General features: G+C 45.1%; 1 protein-coding gene across 3 annotated transcripts in view; it reads left to right on the plus strand.

Moving 5' to 3' along the window:
* The first annotated feature begins 474 nt into the window (after positions 1–474).
* Positions 475–23784, plus strand: part of LOC141273397 (alpha-2-macroglobulin-like protein 1) — a 302764-nt gene continuing 279454 nt past the window's right edge. For all 3 annotated transcript variants that reach the window (XM_073685165.1, XM_073685166.1, XM_073685167.1), the window contains exons 1-4: positions 475–622; positions 1988–2171; positions 4327–4489; positions 18813–18865. In XM_073685165.1, coding sequence (XP_073541266.1) covers positions 555–622; positions 1988–2171; positions 4327–4489; positions 18813–18865 — 468 coding nt within the window. In that variant the 5' untranslated portion in view covers positions 475–554. The remainder of the gene's footprint in view (positions 623–1987; positions 2172–4326; positions 4490–18812; positions 18866–23784) is intronic.

Here is a 23784-nt window from a genome sequence, read left to right on the forward strand (position 1 = left end):
GCGAAATACAAAGATATTCTGGAGCAAAACCTATTTCTGTCTGTCACTGATTTGAGACTGGAACGGTATTCACCTTCCAACAAGACAATGACCCAAAGCATACTGCTAAAGCAGCACTCGAGTGGTTTAAGGGGAGACGTGTAAATGTTTTGGAGTGGCCTAGTTAAAGCCCAGACCTTAATCCAATTGAGAATCTGTGGTCAGACTTGAAGATTGCTGCTCACCAGAGGAAACTATCCAAGAGACTCCAGACAGGTACCTTTTACCTAATATGAGTTGTATGTGGCAATGTTATTTATACTTGATTCTTTCCATCAACACAAACTCCACAGTAGATAACAGGTCACAGGTTAACGCTGAAATCTTGCTAATAAGCCAAAATTCCCCCACACAAGTTTATTGTCCCCACATGTCTCCACACAAGGGCTGAGATGGATTTGGAAAGAAACTGCTATAGTATTGGTCAGAGGATGATAGTGGCTCCTCCTTCATCTATCATTATTATAAGAGAGAGAACATTTCGGAGACCCAGTGAAGGTGACAAGTGATCCAACATGTGGCTTCTTTTGTTATCCCTCTGCCTGGCAATCTTCCACTCATCCTGTACATCATCATCAGAACCGTAAGATCCAAATTATGATTGTTTGTAACACAAGTTACTGTTTTATCACAATGTGTATAATATATCAGAATAATGTTTTATCTGAAATTACTAGATTGATTGGAGAAAAATAGTTATCAATAGACGATATGTTGGAAGTTGCTCTCAGAGGCATTGCTGCTGCTTTTGGAATTTCAACTGATAGTAATGTTACTAGAAAAGTGTGTGAAATAGCTCTCCACCAGAGGAATAAAATGCTGTCCCTAGTGCCACATATTAATGGATATTCTGTAAAAGTATATCTAGCTCTTTAATAGGTACCTGAAAAAATCAGCATAATCAGTGCTATTGCCAATACAGTGCTGTCTACAAGTGTCTTGGCTGATAAAGTGTCATGTTTAAAACTCTTTAAACTTGCACATGATTTATGTATGTATGTTCCATTTTTTTGTGCAGAAAAACTTGAATTTAACTGTTCAAGCAAAGTCGATGTGATTACATTAAAACTCCTACCCACTGTGCATCTAAAGATGCTGTTTAATTGCAATTTTGGTGTTTTTTTCTATATAGGGAGCCTGAAAACTGAGAAAAAAAAAACTAATGTAAAAAAAATTAGCATGTAAAAAGTTGCTTTTAAGTGCAGAGTGAAAGCTTTTCTGTACTAACAAAATGGATTAAAAATATGCTGCTTCAAATCTGTACAAAAGATGCATCAAATAATGGGGAAAAGGCAACAAAAAATATAGCGGAAATGCAATAATCAAAGGTTTTGATTACATATTATCGTGAGGATATCTGTAGATTTACCAGTTTTGTGAATGCTGAGCTCTGTATAATCCCGCTCACACCACTGATTGGCAGCTTTCTGTGTACACTGTACATAGGTAGAAAGATGCCAATCAGTGGTGGGGGATGGGGTTTTACAGAGCTCCTGAATATGGAGGACTACAAGGCAGCAGGATTAATAGTCTTTTAGTGATAACCTCCTGCTGATAATACAGTGATTTTATTAAAACTACAGCAAGCAGCCCAGTAAGTGACACATCATTGGAATTAGGGTATCGGTCTCTACATCATGCTTTCAGATAAGGTGACAAAAAACTGGTGACAGATTCCCTTTAAATTCTTTATTTCCATTATTTTATTTTTTACCACAAACATTTTACCAATTTTAATTATAATATGTGATCATAATATAAAATCAATGGACTTGAAAAGACAAGGAGAGGAATTAGTGGGATGTTTTGGGGGAATTTTTTATATTTTGTATTTATTTGTAGTTAATAAATATACATTTGTCAGCCATTAACAGTAGCAATAAATACACCTCTACCGTCATTCTACTTGTTTTCTGATATATTGACAATTATTTTTCTTCCCTTACAGCCATTATGTGATTACAACTCCGAATAACTTCCTATCGGGGACTGAGCAGAAACTCTGTGTGACCTTCCTAGATTTTAAAGGAGCAATTGAGATTAAACTAGAACTGGAGATAAATGATGAAAATGTTGTACTACTGAAACATAGAATAGATGACTATCAACATTCTGAGTGCTTTGTCTTCCAGGTCAGTATACATACTATGTAAAAGTTTTCCAAAGATATGTAAAAAATAATACATCTGAAATTTCCCATTAACTTGTCAGGAAAGAAAATTTGTGATGTCAGAACCTGAGGATCATATCGATTGAGTGACATGTAGTGTACATTGTACTGTCTGATACCTCAAACTTAGCTGCTTTAACATTATATTATATACATCCAAAACATGCCCAAAAGCTGAGACATACATACATTAGTATCCTGCTTATTGTTTTTCTACATTTTTATGCAGTTTTACTTTTTACTTTTCCCCAAAATTTTGCTACATTGTTTTTACCACTAGGTACTCACTACCTACAAATGTATTCCCCCTAAAATTTAAAACAAACTGTTTTAACCCCTTCAAGCTACATGATGTACCAATAAATCAAGAAGCTGGTGTGAGTATAAGGAGTAGGCTCAGGTGCTGAGCCTGCGCCCTGCAAGACAGATGCCGGCTGTACTATACAGTCAACATCTGCCTTCAACTGCATCATTCAGATCTAGTTCTGATTGCTGCTGTCACCACTAAACTAAGGCTATCAATCATTAACAGTAACATTTAAAACACATGGTCCTGCCCATGAGTCTGGCCGCTGCGTGCATTGAGAACAGCTGATCAGTGGGGGTGCCAGGTGTCGGACTCCTACCAATCTGATATTGATGACTTATTTTAAGGAAATGTCATCAATATAAAAGTAGTGGACCAACCTTTGGGCTTGATAAGAGTCCGTGATTTGTTCTATTGTTATGCAATATGGGAGAGTGAACAGATCAGAGCAGCAGCAAGGTCATGCCACTGGTCTGAACACTTAATCTTCAGAAGCGTGCCACCCCATGGCAAGCAGGAACCCGGGAGACCAGGGAGCAATGAGCTCCTGAAGAATGAACCTCTCTAACTTGCATCCCCCTGTGTCTGAGGTCTAATGGCACTGTAGGCCCCTGTCTACACCTTGTACCCAGCCGTTACTAACATATCTTATGTTAATAATAATCTTTATTTTTATATAGCGCCAACATATTCCGCAGCGCTTTTACAGACATTATCATAGCTGTCCCCATTTTGGGGCACAATCTACATTCCCTATCAGTATGTATTTGGAGTGTGGGAGGAAACCGGAGAACCCGGAGGAAACCCACAAACTCCTTGCAGATGTTGTCCTTGGTGGGATTTGAACACATGACCCCAGTGCTGCAAGGCTGCAGTGCTAACCACTGAGCCACCATGCTGTCCTACATGAAAAAGAAGCTTTGCAGCATCTTATACAGAATGAGTTACACCAAAATGTAAAGTATACAACTATTGTCACCTTAGAATTCCTTGCTGATGCTTAAAGGGGTTGTAAGGCCCTAAACTACAAGTCAGAGGTCACTTTATGTGACTGAACACTTGTGAATCCTCACATCATGCGTATTGCTCGCTGAAAGGATTCTCCAGTGCTGGAACAAGGAATGGGCGGACATGACCACAAGTATGCAATATGGATATTTCCGGCCACATTCTGACTAGACTGTTTCTGGCCTCGCTCAATACACAGGCACTCAAGGAGGTCACACCCATCTAGTCGGAGTGTGGCCAGGAGTATGCATATCACATATGTGTGGTCACATCACTACGCGTTCCTGGCCCTAGCACAAGAGAATCCTCGCAGCCAGCAATGAGCACAACATGAGGATTCACAAGTCTGCAGTCACAGAGTTACTGCAGAATTTTAGTTTAGGAACAGACAGCCTCTTTAAATGGGTCACATTACATTTTCATGTACTTTAATGTGCATAATACCCTAGTGAATTAAAGTACATCAAGCCATGTATAAAGACCACAGGGTCTAAAAAGCAGTCCTGGTCATGTTATGGACACCCAGGTGTAAAGCTTTGCCTAATGTAGTGTCCATCTTATGACATGGACAAATTTTTAGTTCCAGAAGTGAACAATGATGGGTTCCTATTGAGTAATTGCTAGCAGAGAGTATAAAGTTGTGAGGAACCCACATAGAATTATACTGGAAATTAAAATAGATTTTTCATGATACAGAAAGAACACAGAAAATAGGATAGAATACCCCTTAAAGTTGTTGATGGTCGGGTTTCACAAGACAAGTATAGCAAAACACGTGCTTCTATTTAATTTTTTTTTTCAGTTCCCAAAATCATGGAGAGGTCATCATCATTCAAATGTCTTACACGTATCTGCAGTTGGAGAAAACCTCAATGTGAGTGACAGCAAGAAAGTTACAATTTATCAAAGAGATATCCCATGCATTATTCACAATGATAAGTCGACCTACAAGCCAGGTGATATAGGTAAGTGATTCATGGAAAGGAAAAGCAAATCTATTATTTTACTCGTCTATGTAGTAACATTAATTCTACAGCACTTTACTGACATTATGATCACTGTCCCCATTGGGGCTTCATTATATAAATTCCCTATCAGTATGTCTTTGTAGTTTGGGAGGAAACCGGAGAACCCGGAGGAAACCCACGCAAACACGGGGAGAGCATACAAACTCCTCGCAGATGTTGTCCTTGGTGGGTTTGAACCCAGGACCCCAGCGCTGCAAAAACTGCTAACCGCTGGGCCACCGTGCTGTCTCATCACTGAATGTGGCTATAATTATATAAACTTATGAAAAAAACAGACACTTCACAATATTATATAACGGAGGCAGTACAGATGCAAAACACAGGTGAATATCCACTCACCCATCAATTATCCACGAGGAAGGGGCAGATGCTTTGTAGTCAGACTGCAGATAAGGATTTTATATGGTGGTCATGTGGGCTCCAAAACAGAATCCGCCTGAAAAGACATTGTGTTAATATACCTTAACTTGCTGCAGTTTTCATAAAAATGAGGTTTATCCATTCTCTGAATGCTGAGCTCAGCAAAACTCCACCCACACTATCGATTGACAGCATTTTGCGTATAGGCAGAAAGCTGCCAATTAGTGGTAGTGTGGCGCCCCTGAGGGTTCAGTCACTACAGAGGTACTGCACCTCACCCAGAGGTGTGGTGTCTCCTTCTCTCAGGTAAGGAGGCAGTGCTGCCCGGGACCCCAACACCCACATTCAACACTACACTGCTTCAGGCCGGCTGGAAGGGCAAGATGCACTGTGTTACTGCTGAGCCCTGTCCCTGGCTGCAGTGGGGGGAACCAAAGAGAAGGGGAGCACAATTGTAGGAGGTATATAAAGGGAAGCCATCTTAGGGTGGCAGGAGAGTCGGTTAGTCAGTCAGTGAGTAGTAAGGAGAGGAGGGGAGCAGAGTCTCTTCAGGAGCTCTGCTCCACAAGTGGGGCCTAGTAATAGAGGCCCAGAAGGGGAGCAGAGGAGAAAGGCTCCGTTTTATAGAAGGGATCCCAGGGAGTACGGTGAGTGCAGGACGGCACCCGTACGCCCCGAATCTGCCAGGTGTCAGAGGGATCAGGCCGCAAGGTGGGACCGGTCCCAGGCCCAGCCGTGTTATTCCCGGTCTCGGCTGGAAAAACCGGAGGCTTCTGCACTTCCATGGTGCAGTCGCCACAGTCTCATCCTAGTTACCGTGAGGGTCAAGTAGGTCCGGGAACTCCAGGTTGCCTAGAGGGACTTCAGAGCACCCAATCGGGACTGTGTGTGGGAAGCGCAGGGCAGGAGGGAGAAGACCCAGCGCGAGAAGTCGGTCTAGTAAGGAACATAAATAAAGTGGGGTTCCGTCAAGCGCTCCTGATCAATTTGAGAAAGTGCTGAATGCCTTATCTGGTAGACGCAGTGCGATGCAGAGGCTGACACCCGTTCAGTGTACCTGTGAACCTTGAACAAGAACTATGAGTAAAACTCGGATGACTGCACTGCACTGCCTCTGTCAGTTATTTCCGCTGCACCATCTCTCCTGCACCACAAGCCCCAGCATCACCACCATTTGCACCTACACTGCCCTGGGGGCCCGCTCCGCCTGTGGGGAGCAGAAACATCCCAGCTGCCATCCCATCACCCCCGGAGGTCTGCAGCAGCGCCGGTAACCATTACCGGAAACCACAGGTGGCGTCACGAGACAAACTGTACACTAAAACCCCTTTTTAAAGAGAGACCCAGAGTACGGGCCCGGGAGCCGACTGCCGTGACCTCCTAAACAAGGTAAAAGGCCCGGGTACCGAGTCCTCTATATTCCCCCTGGGTGACACAGTAGCGTAATATGGAGGACTACATGTCAGCATGTAGAAACAACAACTGATGAGCTCCACATAGAGGGTCTTCTGGTGGACCCTTTAGGTTATATATTATCTGGAGTCCATTATTGTGTGAGAGGCTAGGCCCATTGGATGATGCTTTGGCACTCGATTGATCCAGATGACCTGACACCAAATCAAAGGGGCCATTTTTTTTATTTATTCTGTATGCTGTTTTTTGATCAATTAAAATACATTATACAGTTTCAGAGATATTGGACATTATATTATTTGCTGCCTCTTTTTACAGTTTTTGTTTTTTACTAAGTGGATATAGCTCACAGGATTTTCGAGATATGTCTTTACACTGCTCTGTATAATTACCCTGTTAGCCATGCCCCCTTCGTAGAGACCATAAAAATGAACACTAAATAAATATGCTCATATCTCTAAAACCGTAGGATGGATTTAAAAAAAAAATACAAGAAATAGCATGCTCAGTGGGAATAAAATAAGAGCAAAACCTGGTCACTTTTGATCTGGTGACAGGTCCTCTTCACAGTTGGCAATGCATGATTTAGTGGAAACAGTTGCCAGCCTAATGTCTAGAAAAGTATTCAAAAATTTTGAAGCTCAAAATAAATGTAAATTAGTGATGAGCGAATGTGCTTGGTGATATTCGGATATCACTCGAGTATCTGGGTGCTGGGATATGCTCGGCATTCTCCAAGCATTGGCTGGTGCTCGGATTTGAAGCTCGAATACCCATGCCGCATGTTTGGCGCCTGTTCTATACAGACAATAAGAATACGGGGATTGCTTACCAGTCACTGTAATGCCATAGCCATCTTGGTAATGGCATTACTTTAATTGGCTGGGTGCATTACCTCATCAGGGGTTATAAAGGAACCCGCGACGCCATGCTTGGCACAATGACTCCATTGCACAGCTCAGGGACAGTTGTGATTAGAAGGAGAGAGCACTTATCCAGGCCTGTGCGTGTGCACAGTTTAACTAATCAGAGTCTGTAGTGATGATGCAAGGTTGCAGTGCAAACCACTGACCACCGTGCTGCTCCATTATGGAAAATATGTTGAAAAAATTCCCATCAGACAACGCTAGCGGCAGAGGGAAAGCTTCCTTGCACAACCAAGGAGGAGAGTCGAAGAAAACACACACCAGGTACAGCAGAGGCAGGGGTACACTGTCAAAGGCCTGGGCCAATTTCATGACACCCTGCCAGTGTCCAGACCCTGATGACCGAGTATTTTTGACAAGGAGGGCAAAGTTTTTAAAGATGGTCAAGCAATAGTAGTGGTGCTGATGTGCTGATACTGAACCATCATACAAACAGTCCTTCTAAAGGCTAATCCTGTGCTTTGCTGTTTGTATCAGATACATGCTGCATTTAACCTAGAGACAGCTGCAGGAGCAGGGAAAGTGGCAGAATACAGCCTCTAGGCAGGGCTTAGGTCTTTGCAGTCCGTTGCTAAAAATATAGCTGCTGCACGTGACGAGTACATTTTTTTATTTTTTGTGAAAAAATTTATTGTGATCCATACAGATTAACGTGCCCTGTGTGAAATTAGAGTGGTGTTAACCACAAAAAAACTTTCAAAACAGTTGTGATCCATAAAGATTAACATGCTCTATGTGAAATTACTGTGGTTTTAAGTGCAAAAAAACATTCAAAACAGTTTACTGCATTGTGATCCATAAAGATTAAATGTGCTCTGTGTGAAATTACTGTGGTATTAACCGCAAAAAAAGCTTCAAAACAGTTTACTGCATTGTGATCCTTAGAGATTAACGTGCTATGTGTAAAATTACAATGGTTTAAGACTATTAAAAACCGCTTAGCCTGCTACAAGTGACCACATTTTTTTGTTCCAAAAATTGTCTATAGTCATCCATATAGTTTAATGTACTCTGCGTAAAATTACAGTGGCTTAAAATTTTTAAAAGCCTCTTGGCCTGCTACAGTTGACCATTTTTTTTTATTAAAAAAAAATAGCTTCAATTAATAAAGGATACTTGGTTTCTAGAGACTTAGCAATTACAAAATGCGTAAGGCGTGCAGTAAGGGATGGGGATGTGGAAGTGCTGATGATGGTACACGCAGATGCTGAGGACATGGGGCAGGTGCAGCTACGCCTGTTGCTGGAGCAGGAGAAACATGCCCATTCATGACACATAGCTTCCTGTCCCACTTTGCAGGGAGGCACGGTACACCACTTCTGAACCTTGCATCTCTCCTTCCTGAGGCAGTGAGGTCTAATAAAATGGTGCTATATCAGAAGGCCATTATGGAAAATATGTTGAAAAAATTCCCATCAGACAATGCTAGCGGCAGAGGGAAAGCTTCCTTGCCCAACCAAGGAGGAGAGGTGAAGGAGACACACACCAGGTACAGCAGAGGCAGTGGTACTCTGTCAAAGGCCTGGGCCAATTTCATGACACCCTGCCAGTGTCCAGACCCTGATGACCGAGTATTTTTGACAAGGAGGGCAAAGTTTTTAAAGATGGTCAAGCAATAGTAGTGGTGCTGATGTGCTGATACTGAACCATCATACAAACAGTCCTTCTAAAGGCTAATCCTGTGCTTTGCTGTTTGTATCAGATACATGCTGCATTTAACCTAGAGACAGCTGCAGGAGCAGGGAAAGTGGCAGAATACAGCCTCTAGGCAGGGTTTAGGTCTTTGCAGTCCGTTGCTAAAAATATAGCTGCTGCACGTGACGAGTACATTTTTTTATTTTTTGTGAAAAAATTTATTGTGATCCATACAGATTAACGTACCCTGTGTGAAATTAGAGTGGTGTTAACCACAAAAAAACTTTCAAAACAGTTGTGATCCATAAAGATTAACATGCTCTATGTGAAATTACTGTGGTTTTAAGTGCAAAAAAAACATTCAAAACAGTTTACTGCATTGTGATCCATAAAGATTAAATGTGCTCTGTGTGAAATTACCGTGGTATTAACCGCAAAAAAAACTTCAAAACAGTTTACTGCATTGTGATCCTTAGAGATTAACGTGCTATGTGTAAAATTACAATGGTTTAAGACTATTAAAAACCGCTTGTCCTGCTACAAGTGACCACATTTTTTTGTTCCAAAAATTGTCTATAGTCATCCATATAGTTTAATGTACTCTACGTAAAATTACAATGGTTTAAAATTTTTAAAAGCCTCTTGGCCTGCTACAGTTGACCATTTTTTTTTATTAAAAAAAATAGCTTCAATTAATAAAGGATACTTGGTTTCTAGAGACTTAGCAATTACAAAATGCGTAAGGCGTGCAGTAAGGGATGGGGATGTGGAAGTGTTGATGATGGTGCACGCAGATGCTGAGGACATGGGGCAGGTGCAACTACGCCTGTTGCTGGAGCAGGAGAAACATGCCCATTCATGACACATAGCTTCCTGTCCCACTTTGCTGGGAGGCACGGTACACCACTTCTGAACCTTGCATCTCTCCTTCCTGAGGCAGTGAGGTCTAATAAAATGGTGCTATATCAGAAGGCCATTATGGAAGATATATTGAAAAAATTCCCATCAGACAACGCTAGCGGCAGAGGGAAAGCTTCCTTGCCCAACCAAGGAGGAGAGGTGAAGGAGACACACACCAGGTACAGCAGAGGCAGGGGTACACTGTCAAAGGCCTAGGCCAATTTCATGACACCCTGCCAGTGTCCAGGCCCTGATGACCAAGTATTTTTGACAAGGAGGGCAAAGTTTTTAAAAATGGTCAAGCAATACCTGGCTGACAAAACTAGGATGCTCCCAAATTCCTCTGCAACCTTCAGCTATTGGGTCTCAAAGCTGGACACCTGGCATGAGCTGTCCCTCTATGCCTCGGTGGTGTTGTGCTGCCCTGCTGCTAGCGTGTTGTCTGTGTTGGTTTTTAGTGCCGCGGCGGGGGGGGGGGGTCATAACAGACAGGCAATTTTGCCTGTCAACAGAAAATGCTGACAGGCTCAATCTGAAAAAAATTAGCAAAGCCTAGATTAACTCCAACTTGTCCACACCACCAGATGACAGCAGCACATAAAGAGTTTTAAATTTTCAGTATTTGAATGAGGCCTGCCGGTTGTTGCCTTCAAGGATCTATGGATGACTAGATGACCTTCCTACCACTACATGACAATTTGAACAGAATGTGTGTGAAGTCCCACTTTATGTCTAATACAGTGTGTATTTGAGTCCATCTTCCATAAATTTTTTGTCAGTTCTTGCTTCCTTCATAAATTACATGGACATTTCCAATGTTTTAATAAAAACTTCAATTTAGGTTAACTTAAATGATCATTTTTATCAAATCCCTTTAAAATGTTGCCTTATACAAGTATTATACAGGAAAGAATGTTTCTTAACATTTTTTTTCCTGTAAACTCCAATTTCTCATCAATTTGGAATGTTTTATTGTCAGTCTTTAAAGTGGAGTAAAAAAGTGATACCATTGTTCTCAGCAGCGATCTGGGAGTCAGAGATGCTTCCATGATCTTCCCCATGCTGTTCTCCTACCATTCAGCACTTTTTCCATCCATTTCAACATTTCCACTGCCCCCCAGACCTCCTTGAAGGGTCTGCCAGAAAAATGTTTGTATTTCCCATTGACTCCTGTGACAAATTGACATGACAATGAGACATGAGCCTCTGCAACGTCCCCTACTAGTAGTACTACTCCTACTCCCACAGGAGAGCCCCGTGTCTCCACATTTATCACCATTATACCCTTTACTCGAAATGAGCATCCGAGCATTAAGAATTGCTCGGTTTGAGCAACGAGCATCCAAGCATTTTAGTGCTCGCTCATCTCTAATGTAAATATAACACTGACAAAACAAATCTCTATCTAATGGAAACGATCACATAATACAGCAAAAGTATAACCAATTGTAGAAAAGACCATAAGGGCAACCGAATAATTAAGATATGATAATATAAACGTTATTAAAAAATTACAAAAATAAAAAAATTACAATGAATGGGGAAAAGGTCTGCCAAAAAATAAAATCATACATCAGGAAAAAGATGGGATAAAATCCCATAGAGATCAGTAAATTCTTGACTTAAGAGGCAATGTATCCCCCAAAAAATGTGCTATCCCAGATAACATCAGTAGTGTATAATGAAACATGATATGTAAATTGGCAGCAATAAATGAGAAAAAAAATAAATAAAAAAATAATATATATATACACTGCTCAAAAAAATAAAGGGAACACTAAGGCTGAGTTCACACGATGCATTTTTAATGCATTTCCGCGGCGTTTTTGCAGCTGCGTAAATGCCGCGGAAACGCATTAAAAACGCATGGTAGAAGGGCAGCAATGTTCCCCAATTGAAATCCGCATGTGCTGTGCCCACGATGCGGATTTTTCCGCAGCGTAAATGCTGCGCTCAAAAATCCACAGCATGTCCATTAATTTTGCGTAAACGCGGCGTTTTCGCTGCCATTGACTTGCATTGAAATGCGCCAATTCCGCAAGACTGCATTTGTACTTGCGTTATTGGCGCGTTCTAATGTGCGGATGGTACCCGGGTGTGGAGGAGAGGAGAGTCTCATCCACACCCAGGTACCATTAAAAAATCTGTAAAAAAAGAATAAAATAAAAAATAAATGTATACTTACCTTCTGTCGGCCCGCGCACCGCTCCTGCTTGGTTCCCGGCACTTTGCAGTGAGTTGAAGGACCTGCGCTGACGTCAGAGTCATGTGACGGGTCACGTGACACTGACGTCGGCAGGTCTTTCAATTCAATGTTGCTGGCAAGGGAGAACGGAGTGTAAAGCAGGACACCGGGGGCCATCAGAGGGTAAGAATACATTTATTTTTTATTTTTACCATTCTCTCGGGTCACACTATATAAATCCATGCCGGTTGCATGGATTTATATAGTGTGACCTGGTTGTCAAGCACTTTCCAAGTGATGCTAAAATCGCCTGGAAAGCGCTTGTTAATCCGCATGCTGAAACGCATGTGAATCCGCATGTATTCCGCAGGAAAAACGCATGTACAATCCGCATGCGTTTTTTCTGCCAGGGAGATGCAGAAATGATGCAGAAATTTTCTGCTTCATTTCTGCATCGTGTGCACATACCCTTAAACAACAGAATATAGATCCAAGTAAATCAAACTTCTGTGAAATCAAACTGTCCACTTAGGAAGCAACACTGATTGACAATCAATTTCACATGCTGTTGTGCAAATGGAATAGACAATAGATGGAAATTATTGGCAACTATCCAGATACCCTCAATAAAGGAGTGGTTCTGCAGGTGGGGACCACAGACCACATCTCAGTACCAATGCTTTCTGGCTGATGTTTTGGTCACTTTTAAATGTTGGTTGTGCTTTCACCCACAGAAATTGCTCAGGTAGTGCAGCTCATCCAGGATGGCACATCAATGTGAGCTGTGGCAAGAAGGTTTGCTGTGTCAGTCAGCGTAGTGTCCAGAGGCTGAAGGCGCTACCAGGAGACAGGCCAGTACACCAGGAGATGTAGAGGGGGCTGTAGGAGGGCGACAACCCAGCAGCAGGACCGCTACCTCTGCCTTTGTACAAGGAGGAACAGGAGGAGCACTGCCAGAGCCCTGCAAAATGACCTCCAGCAGGCCACAAATGTGCATGTGTCTGCACAAACTGTTAGAAACCGACACCATGAGGGTCCGACGTCCACAGATGGGGGTTGTGCTCACAGCCCAACACGGTGCAGGACGCTTGGCATGTGCCACAGAACACCAGGATTGGCAAAGTTGCCACTGGCGCCCTGTGCTCTTCACAGATGAAAGCAGGTGCACACTGAGCACATGTGACAGACGTGACAGAGTCTGGAGATGCCGTGGAGATTGATCTGCTGCCTGCAACATCCTTCAGCATGACCAGTTTGGCGGTGGGTCAGTAATGGTGTGGGGTGGCTTTTTTTTGGAGGGCCACACAGCCCTCCATGTTCTCGCCAGAGGTAGCCTGACTGCCATTACGTACCGAGATGAGATCCTCAGACCCTTTGTGAGACCATATGCTGGTGCAGTTTGCCCTGGGTTCCTCCTAATGCAGGACAATGCCAGACCTCATGTGGCTGGAGTGTGTCAGCAGTTCCTGCAAGATGAAGGTATTGAAGCCATGGACTGGCCCGCCCGTTCCCCAGACCTGAATCCAATTGAGCACATCTGGGACATCATGTCTCGCTCAATCCACCAACGTCACGTTGCACCACAGACTGCCCAGGAGTTGGCGGATGCTTTAGTCCAGGTCTGGGAGGAGATCCCACAGGAGAACATCCGCAACCTCATCAGGAGCATGCCCAGGCATTTTAGGGAGGTCATACAGGCACGTGGAGGCCACACACAATACTGAGCCTCATTTTGACTTGTTTTAAGGACATTACATCAAAGTTGAATCAGCCTGTAGTGTGTTTTTCCACTTTAATTTTGGGGGTGACTTCAAATCCAGGCCTCCATTGGTTAATAAATTTGATTTCCATTGATGATTTTTGCGTGATTTTGTTGTCAGCATATTCAACTTTGTACAGAACAAAGTATTGAATGAGAATATTTCATTCATTCAGATCTAGGATGTGTTATTTGAGTGTTCCCTTTATTTTTTTGAGCAGTGTATATATATGTGTATATATATACTAGCTATTGAACCCATTCTATGACCAGGTGGTGAGCATTTTTATTGGTATATGGTCTCTCATGCTGGTATGTGCTGCCCCCCTCCTTGTATTTGTGCTGCCCCCATCCTGTCCCCACCATCCTATACTGGTATGCATGGCACCCGTCATCCCTATCTTGGTATGCATGGCACCCCTCCTCCATATCCTGGTATGCATGGCATCCCTCATCCCTATCCTGGTGTGCATGGCACCCTTCATCCCTATCCTGTAATGCATGGCACCCTTCACCCCCAATCCTGGAATGCATGGCACCCCTCATCCCCAATCCTGGTATGCATGGCACCCCTCACCCCCAATCCTGGTATGCATGGCACCCCTCACCCCCAATCCTGGTATGCATGGCACCCCTCAACCCCAATCCTGGAAGGCATGGCACCCCTCATCCCCAATCTTGGTATGCATGGCACCCCTCATCCCCAATCTTGGTATGCATGGCACCCCTCATCCCCAATCCTGGTATACCTGGTACCCCTCCTCCATATCCTGTAATCCATGGCACCCCTCATCCCTATCCTGGTATGCATGGCACCCCTCATCCCTATCCTGTAATGCATGGCAGCCTTCACCCCCAATCCTGGAATGCATGACACCCCTCACCCCCAATCCTGGTATGCATGGCACCCCTCACCCCCAATCCTGGTATGCGTGGGACCCCTCACCCCCAATCCTGGTATGCATGGCACCCCTCAACCCCAATCCTGGAAGGCATGGCACCCCTCATCCCCAATCCTGGTATGCATGGCACCCCTCACCCCAAATCCTGGTATGCATGGCACCCCTCACCCCAAATCCTGGTATGCATGGTACCCCATCTCTCATCCCTATCCTGGTATATATGGTATCCCTCATCCTGGTATGCATGGCACCCCTCACCCACATCCTGGTATGCATGGCACTCCTCATCCCTATCCTGGAATACATGGCACCCCTCACCCCCAATCCTGGTATGCATGGCACCCCTCACCCCCAATCCTGGTATGCATGGCACCCCTCACCACCAATCCTGGTATGTATGGAACGCCTCACCCCCAATCCTGGTATGCATGGCACCCCTCACCCCAAATCCTGGTATGCATGGCACCCCTCACCCCCAATCCTGGTATGCATGGCACCCCTCAACCCCAATCCTGGAAGGCATGGCACCCCTCATCCCCAATCCTGGTATGCATGGCACCCCTCACCCCAAATCCTGGTATGCATGGCACCCCTCACCCCAAATCCTGGTATGCATGGTACCCCATCTCTCATCCCTATCCTGGTATATATGGTATCCCTCATCCTGGTATGCATGGCACCCCTCACCCACATCCTGGTATGCATGGCACTCCTCATCCCTATCCTGGAATACATGGCACCCCTCACCCCCAATCCTGGTATGCATGGCACCCCTCACCCCCAATCCTGGTATGCATGGCACCCCTCACCACCAATCCTGGTATGTATGGAACGCCTCACCCCCAATCCTGGTATGCATGGCACCCCTCCACCCCAATCCTGGAAGGCATGGCACCCCTCATCCGCAATCCTGGTATGCATGGCACCCCTCATTCCCAATCCTGGTATGTGTGGTACTCCTCAACCCTATCCTGGTATGCATGGTACCCCATCCCTCATCCCTATCCTGGTATGTATGGTATCCCTCATCCTGGTATGCATGGCACCCCTCACCCCCATCCTGGTATGCATGGCACTCCTAATCCCTATCCTGGTATGCATGGCACCCCTCATCCCCAATCCTGGTATGTATCGTACCCCTCATCCCCAATCCTGGTATGCATGGCACCCCTCATCCCCAATCCTGGTATGCATGGCACCCCTCAACCTCAATCCTGGTATGCATGGCACCCCTCATCCCCAAACCTGGTATGCATGGCACCCCTCATCCCCAATCCTGGTATGCATGGTACCCCTCATCCCCAATCCTGGTATGCATGGCACCCTTCATCCTTTATCCTGGTATGCATGGCACCCCTCATCCCCAATCCTGGTATGCATGGTCCCCTCATCTCCCAATCCTGGTATGTGTGGTACCCCTTACCCCACAATCCTTGTATGCATGGTCCCCTCACCCCGCAATCCTAGTATGAATGGTCCCCTCACCACCCAATCCTGGTATGCATGGTCCCCTCACCCCCCAATCCTGGTATGCATGGTCCCCTTACCCCCCAATCCTGGTATGCATGGTCCTCTCATCCCCCAATCCTGGTATGCATGGTCCCCTCATCACCCAATAATGGTATGTGTGAAACCCCTCATCCTGGTATGCATGGTCCCCTCAACTCCCAATCCTGGTATGTGTGGTACCCCTCACCCCCCAATCCTGGTATGCATGGTCCCCTCACCCCCAATCCTGGTATGCATGGTCCCCTCACCCCCCAATCCTGGTATGCATGGTCCCCTCACCCCCAATCCTGGTATGTATGGTACCCCTCATCCTGGTATGCATGACCCCCCTCACCCCCCAATCCTGGTATGCATGGTCCCCTCACCCCCAATCCTGGTATGCATGGTCCCCTCACCCCCCAATCCTGGTATGCATGGTCCCCTCACCCCCCAATTCTGGTATGTGTGGTACCTCTCATCCTGGTATGCATGATCCCCCTCACCCCACAATCCTGGTATGCATGGTCCCCTCACCCCCCAATCCTGGTATGCATGGTCCCCTCAGCCCCCTAATCCTGGTATGTATGGTACCCCTCATCCTGGTATGCATGATCCCCCTCACCCCACAATCCTGGTATGCATGGTCCCCTCACCCCCCAATCCTGGTATGCATGGTCCCCTCACCCCACATTCCTGGTATGTGTGGTACCCCTCCATCCTGGTATGCATGATCCCCTCACCCCACAATCCTGGTATGCTTGGTACCCCTCATCCCCCAAATCCTGGTATGTGTGGACTCCTCACCCCCCAATCCCCTAGTATGTGTGGCTCCCTCACCCCCCAATCCTGGTATGTATGGCACCCCTCATCCCTTTCACGCTGTATACACATACAAAAAAATACACACTTATACTCACCTTTCTTCCCTGTGCTCCAGTGCTACGGTGTCCTGTTCTGCCGGAGGCCGGGGGAGGAGTGAGGCGCCGGAGTACATGCGTGCCCATACCGCGCTGTCCGGCGCCATTTTGCTGAAGACAAACTGCAAATGTGTCATCATTAAAATGGCGCTGGATAGCGCTATGCGCATGCGCCGATCCAACACCTCACTCCTGTCCCGGCCTCCGGCGAAGAGCGGCGCCACGGCAACGCTCCTCCCGTTCAGGTAAGTATGAAAGTATGGCGCCGGAGATCGCGGTATACGTTCAGTGTCTACACATACCGTGATCTCCGGCGCCGTACACACTCCTCTTACCTGTAACGGCTGGATGCGGTCTTTTGTCTGGAGCCAGACTGCGGTTCGCTTATGCGCAGTCTATTAAGGCCTCAGACAGAGATACGCATCTCCTGTTATATTATATATATATATATTTATATATATATATTTTTTTTATATATATAAAAGGAAATAACAATTCACAATAAGAAATTCACGGAGTGCATTGGACAAATATACAGTATATATGGTATATCTATAATAGACACCTGTATAGATTAGAAAGGGACTATGGACTAGACTAAACCCCATAACGTCAAAGATATATATTTATATATACAGGGTGGTCCAAAAGTAGGTGGCCAGAAAATAATAACACTTATTTTGATTTATATATAAAATTATATTTACTAACACAAGCATAACATTGACAATTAAATTTTATTCTGAACAATAATACAAAAGCCCTTGATAAAATTTAACGCAGGTGCTCAAACTGTTTTCCATTACAATTTGCACAGCTTTGAAGTCGCCTCTTACGCTTCGACAAACTTTTTTGCACAAGTCTCTTTGGGTATTAATTTCTTGAAATGCATCTCTTATGTCATTTTTCAAATCACTGACACTTTTTGGTTTTCGACTATAAACTTTGTGACGAATGAAAAGTGGAATCTGATTGGTTGCTAAGGGCAACTGAGCCAGTTTCACTTTACACCATGTTTGATAAATCTCCCCCTTCATAACCTTATTACACTTTCTGTCCACCTACTTTTGGACCACCCTGTATATACGGTAATCAGGAGTAAAAGGCATTATATAACAGGTAACATGATATAGCCAAGAAAAGGCCATAATCTATTTTTTAATGCCTTGAGACATGGCAGGCCAGTAAAAAATGCATATCCTTTGAGATACAGAATATGGGGGGCGCACAAGCACCTCGGCATTCATTTTACTACATTGGGCTTCGTTAGGAGAAGTGAAAAATGTTCATAACTCTAGAAATGTATGGTGAATTTAAAAAACAAATAAAACACAATAAATGGCATACTCAGTGGGAATGAAATAAGAGCAAACTGGTCAGTTTAGACCTGGTGACAGGTCCTCTTTACAGCTGGGGATACTTGATTTAGTGGAAACGTTTCTCAACCTAGTGCCATGGCCCCACTATCACTATTTTATAAGTAATCGGTCAGTATTTTCTCTCAGGAGTGGGAGCCAAAACCAGGTGAGGAACAATCAGAGAAAAGGTATAATAGAAACAAGTCACCAATTCTGCATTTATCACCCACTCCTGGTTTTGGCTCCCACTCCTGAGAAAAAATACTGACCGAATACTGACCAAATACTGATAGTGGGGCTGTGACCTAATGTCTATTGAAACGCTCAAAACCTTTTGAGCACAACATAAATGTAAATATATTGGATGTATCAATATGACAAAAACTTATAATGTCTTGTAATCTATACTTCTTACAGTGAAATTTCATGTGATATCTGTGGACAATGAATTCAAAGCTTTAAATAAAAAGGTGAGAATGTTTTTGTCAGTTTTTTTGCTAATTACTGTTCAATGTCAATTTAAATAAAAAATAAGATGAAAGGAATAAACATACAGTAATTCAGCTAAAAATACTGGAAAATATTTAGAAACATGCTTTGGTATATTGTACAGTCAAAGGACAGATACCCATACAACTTATGAATTTACAACTCATGAGACGGATCAGGGACTGCCGTCATTTTTATTTTTCGATAAATCAGAACCATGGAAATAAAGAACACAGATGTTAATGGGGCCTATAATAAAAAACGTTCAACATATCACATAAATAAGGCATATTCAATTTATGAGTAATGAGCAGAGTCGTCAGCAAAACACGAATCGTCATATTTCAATTACCTAATACTGCAGTTTTTAAAGGGAGTCTGTCAGCCCAAACACATAGTATAATCTGGTCATGCAACCATTTTGGGCATATCCTATAAAAATTGCACATTTAGTGTTCTAAGCACTGCTTCCGTTTTCAGAAGCTGTAGTTTAATCAGATATGCTAGTTAGGTTGTTTGTGCACCTTTGGTGTCGCCAAGATACTCGGTGCACCATTACGCCCCCTGATTCTGTATGCACCACCTCCATGCTGACTGACAGCACTGGCTTGTCTAAACACAAAGATCGGGCAAGTCAGTATAAACAATGCAACTAGTAGGGGATGTAGACCATATAAAAATTGCACATTCATTGTTCTAATCACTGCTTCTTTTTTGAAGAAGCAAAAGTTTAATTAAATATGCTAATTATGGAGCTCTGTGCACCCTCGGTGTGGCCACGAGGCTCAGAACACTTTTGCATTTACTGGTTTTGCATGTCCCCACCTCCCTTACTGGTTATTGACAGCAATGGCTTGCTGTAGCTTTTTTTTTTCCATACAGTTCTCACTCCAGGTAAGTGATTGCTGTCAATCACCAGTAAGGAAGGCGGGGACATGGAAAATCATTGGCCAGAATGGTGCAATGAGCCTCATGGTCACACTAAGAAGACCTATTGTCCCAGGCCACACCTGAAACAACTTTCGGAGTGATTGGCAGTAGTGTTGAGCCACCCCCGTAGTGTTCGAGTTCGGTTCGTTTCGTCGAACACCCGTGTGTTCGCCGAACTGTTCGTCGAACTGTTCGTCGAACACCTTCGAACACCGTTAAAACCAATGGCAGGCAAACAAAAACACATAGAAACACATAGAAAACACCTTCAAAGGTGTCCAAAAGCTGACAAACTGCTCAGAAGACACAACTAACACATGGAAAAGTGACAAGTACATATAGTCATGCGAAAAGAAAAGAGGTGGAGGAGTAAAAGGAGGGGGAGACACAGATATAGGCATGTCATGCCCTTCTAAAATCCAAAAAGTGAGAAGCCGACACGTTCAGTCCGCTCCTGCCCGTGCCACCTCCGCGTCGCCGGGTTTGTGCCAGAGCCGCGGTGAACCCTGACGGCCAGCCCCCCTCTCCCAATACTGGTGCCTGTCCGCTGGTGGGTCGAGCGAGCCCCCCTGTGGTGGAGGCAGCTCTAAGCTTTTTAATTTAAATTGTCTCTCTAATTTGAATGAATACACTTTAAATCCATTTACAAGGATCTATTGGAGGGCAAGTCTCATGCCAGCAGCCGCGTATTTCCAGCTCCAGTAGCGTCCACTAAAGCTGCTGCAGTTAAAAAGCTTTTATAAGGATCGAGCTCGGCTGTCCACCGCAAGGCATCCTACTGCCAGTCCCAGCCCCTATGCCTTGGGGTGCCTCCTGATGCTCTTCACTGAGTATCCCGTGGTCCCGAAGCATTTCCTTTGAAAAAATGAAGTGTCCAAACTACAGGTGGTGTAGCTTGCTTAACAGCCGGGATAATCCGCTGACTAGCAGACACTGCTACTAGGCACAAAGTATTTCCTGGGCTAGATGCAGTTAAAAATTTGTAATTAGATACTCTCGTTGGATGCTGAGAAAGCATTCCATAGAGTCTCCTGGCACGCCATATATGATTCTCTTAAAAAGCTTGGGGTAGGGGTCTAGGGGACCCTTTTATAGCCAAAATCACGGCCCTGTATCGCAATACGTCACCTAGGCTGAAGATAAATGGAACTGTAGCACCCTGAGGGCTCGGTTGCTACAGAGGTATTGCACCTCACCCAGAGGTGTGATATCTCACTCTCAGGTAAGGATGTAGTGTGGATCAGGACCCGACACCTGCATGCATTACACCACATTGCCGTGGGGCAGGGCGACCAATATGCCCCTGAGATGGGCACGACAGTCCCTGTCCCTGGCTGGAGTGGGGGGAGGGAACACTGAGGAAGGGGAACCCTGTAGTGCAGGAGCAGGGAGGAAGCAGTTCCTGGGTGCATTGAGAAGGGAGTATAAAAGGTGGGCACCATCTTAGTTCAGTGCAGAGAAGTCTGAGCAGAAGTGGCAGGGAGCAGGGGCTCTGCATGAGCTCTGCTCCGGAGGCGGGCCTAGTAACAGAGGCCCAGGCCTGGAAGAGGGAGAAGGAAGGAAGAGGAGCGGAGAAGGCTCCAGGAACGAGGAACGAAGGGATCCCAGGGGTGCGGATGGGCGAGTCGCCACCGCACGCCCGAATCCACCTGCGTGGAGGGGTCAGGCCAAAGGGGGAGACCGGTCCCCGAAACTAGTGGAGGCAGGAAACGACCCTCAGCTAGAAACAGGAGGCTGTGACATTTTATGTGGCGCAGCCCCTCGCTACACCCGCTAGGAAGGCACCACATAGGGTCAGGGAAACTGGCGCCAAGTTTACCAAGAGGAGGCCCGAGGCAGCCGGACAGAAGGGTTGGTAAGAAAGGCCAGACAAAGGACACACAAAGGGGGTCCTGTGAAGCGCTCCAAAGTTATCTGGGAGTTGTCTGAGCCCCTCACCTGGTGAGCACAGTACGACGTGGGCGGCCGTTACCTGCAGACGTGGTCTGGATAGTAAGAACTGTGAGTAAAGGCCCTGGACTGCATCACTGACTCCATGTTGTTACTGCTGCTGCCCTGCACCATCACCCCCATCCTCCGCATACACTGCCCTGAGGCTATACTCCTCCCGTGGGGAGTTATGCTACGCTCTGCTGCACCCACAACACCAGCCTCAGCGGTCTGCCCTGGAGCGGCGGTTCACTTTGACCGCAATCCACGGGTGGCGTAGTCGGACATTTAAACATCAAAACCACATAAATAGTTCTGCCACTGGTTTGACCGCCCTGAGCCACGGAACCGGGTCGCCGCCACGGAAACTACAACCACCAGCATCCACCAAAAAGGGTCCGGCTCCGGGTGTCCCAAGGCCCAGGGGGCGCGTCAGAACATTTTCATCACCTTTCACAATCACCAATGGGACAAGGCAGGGATGTTCTCTGTCCCCTCTCTTATACATCCTAGTGACGGAGCACCTGCTCTCATCAATTCTCATCAATTCGCCATAACCCCAATATTAGGTGGATTGAGGTGGGAGGCACCGAGTACAAGTGCTCTCTATTTGCTGATGATGTCCTAGTATATATCACTCAATCACATATATCCATCCATGCTGTTATGGCTGAAATAGATCACTTTGTTACATGGTCAAATTTTAAAATCAATGCAGCGAAGTCTGAGGCCCTCGATGTTTCCCTCCCCAAATCCATATAGGATTCCGTCCAGTCCAACTTTCCCTTTGCCTGGCCCTCACAGGGTATCAAATACTTAGGAATTCCTATTCATAGAGACCTCTCCCATCTATGTTATCTTAATTTTGGGCCCTTTATTGAACAACTCCATACAGACCACGGTTGGCAAGTTAGAACTGTAAGATTCACTACGTGAACCACTGGTGTTTTGTGGAAAAGCACATGTACACTGTGTTCCAAATTATTATGCAAAAAGTGTTTAGGAGTGATAAGGGAAGAATTTGTTTGTTTGTCAGTTAAACTCATTGATGGTGATGTGTGTCAGGGCTCTTTATATCACTGTAAGCAATTGCAGACACCTGTGCTAATTAGTTTGGCAGGTGTGTCCAATGAAAGGCAAGACTACTTAAGAAGGCTGTCTCACATTATTAAGCAGCCTACATTTTCTGCCAAAATGGGAAAGAAAAAGGATGTGTCGGCTGCTGAGAAGCAACAAATTGTGGAGTGTTTAGGTCAAGGCATGACTACAATCAACATTGTGATGATCAGGATGAAGTGTCTTGGCAATCAAGAAGTATGTAGCTGATTCACAGTACACACGTGTGCGTGCTGATAAGGGCAAATTGAGGACTCTTTCCTACAGGCAATTACGTCAGGTTGAAAGAGCAGCGGCAAAAAAGCCTTGTCATAGCAGCAGACAAGTTTTTGAAGCTGCTGGTGCCTCCAACGTCCCCCGAACAACAAGATGCAGGGTCCTTCAGAGGTTTGCAGCTGTGCATACGCCATCCCGTCGACCTCCTCTATCCACTTCACACAAGCAGAAACGGCTCCAGTGGGCCAAACATTACATGAAGACTGATTTCAAAACTGTTTTGTTCACGGATGAGTGCCGTGCAGCGCTCGATGGTCCAGATGGATGGAATGGAGGATGGCTGGTTGATGGACACCCCACGCAAACACGGCTACAGCACCAACAAGGAGGAGGTGGAGTAATGTTTTGGGCTGGAATCATAGGGAGAGAGATTGTCGGCCCCTTTAGGATCCCTGAAGGCGCTAAAGATGAACTCCATAATGTATGTGGATTTTCTCAAACAGCACTTCCTGCCATGGTTCAAGAAGAAGAACCGTGTATTTCACAGCAAGATCATTTTTTTGCATGATAATGCACCATCTCATGCTGCACATAAAACATCTGCATCTCTGGCTGATATGGGCATAAAAGGGGACAAACTTATGGTGTGACCCCCATGCTCCCCTGACCTCTACCCCATTCAGAACCTTTGGAGCATCATTAAAAGGAG

The sequence above is a fragment of the Phyllobates terribilis genome, unplaced genomic scaffold (genome assembly GCF_046119375.1).
Source record: "Phyllobates terribilis strain yellow unplaced genomic scaffold, ASM4611937v1 Scaffold_5__5_contigs__length_657084704, whole genome shotgun sequence".
Taxonomy (NCBI): domain Eukaryota; kingdom Metazoa; phylum Chordata; class Amphibia; order Anura; family Dendrobatidae; genus Phyllobates; species Phyllobates terribilis.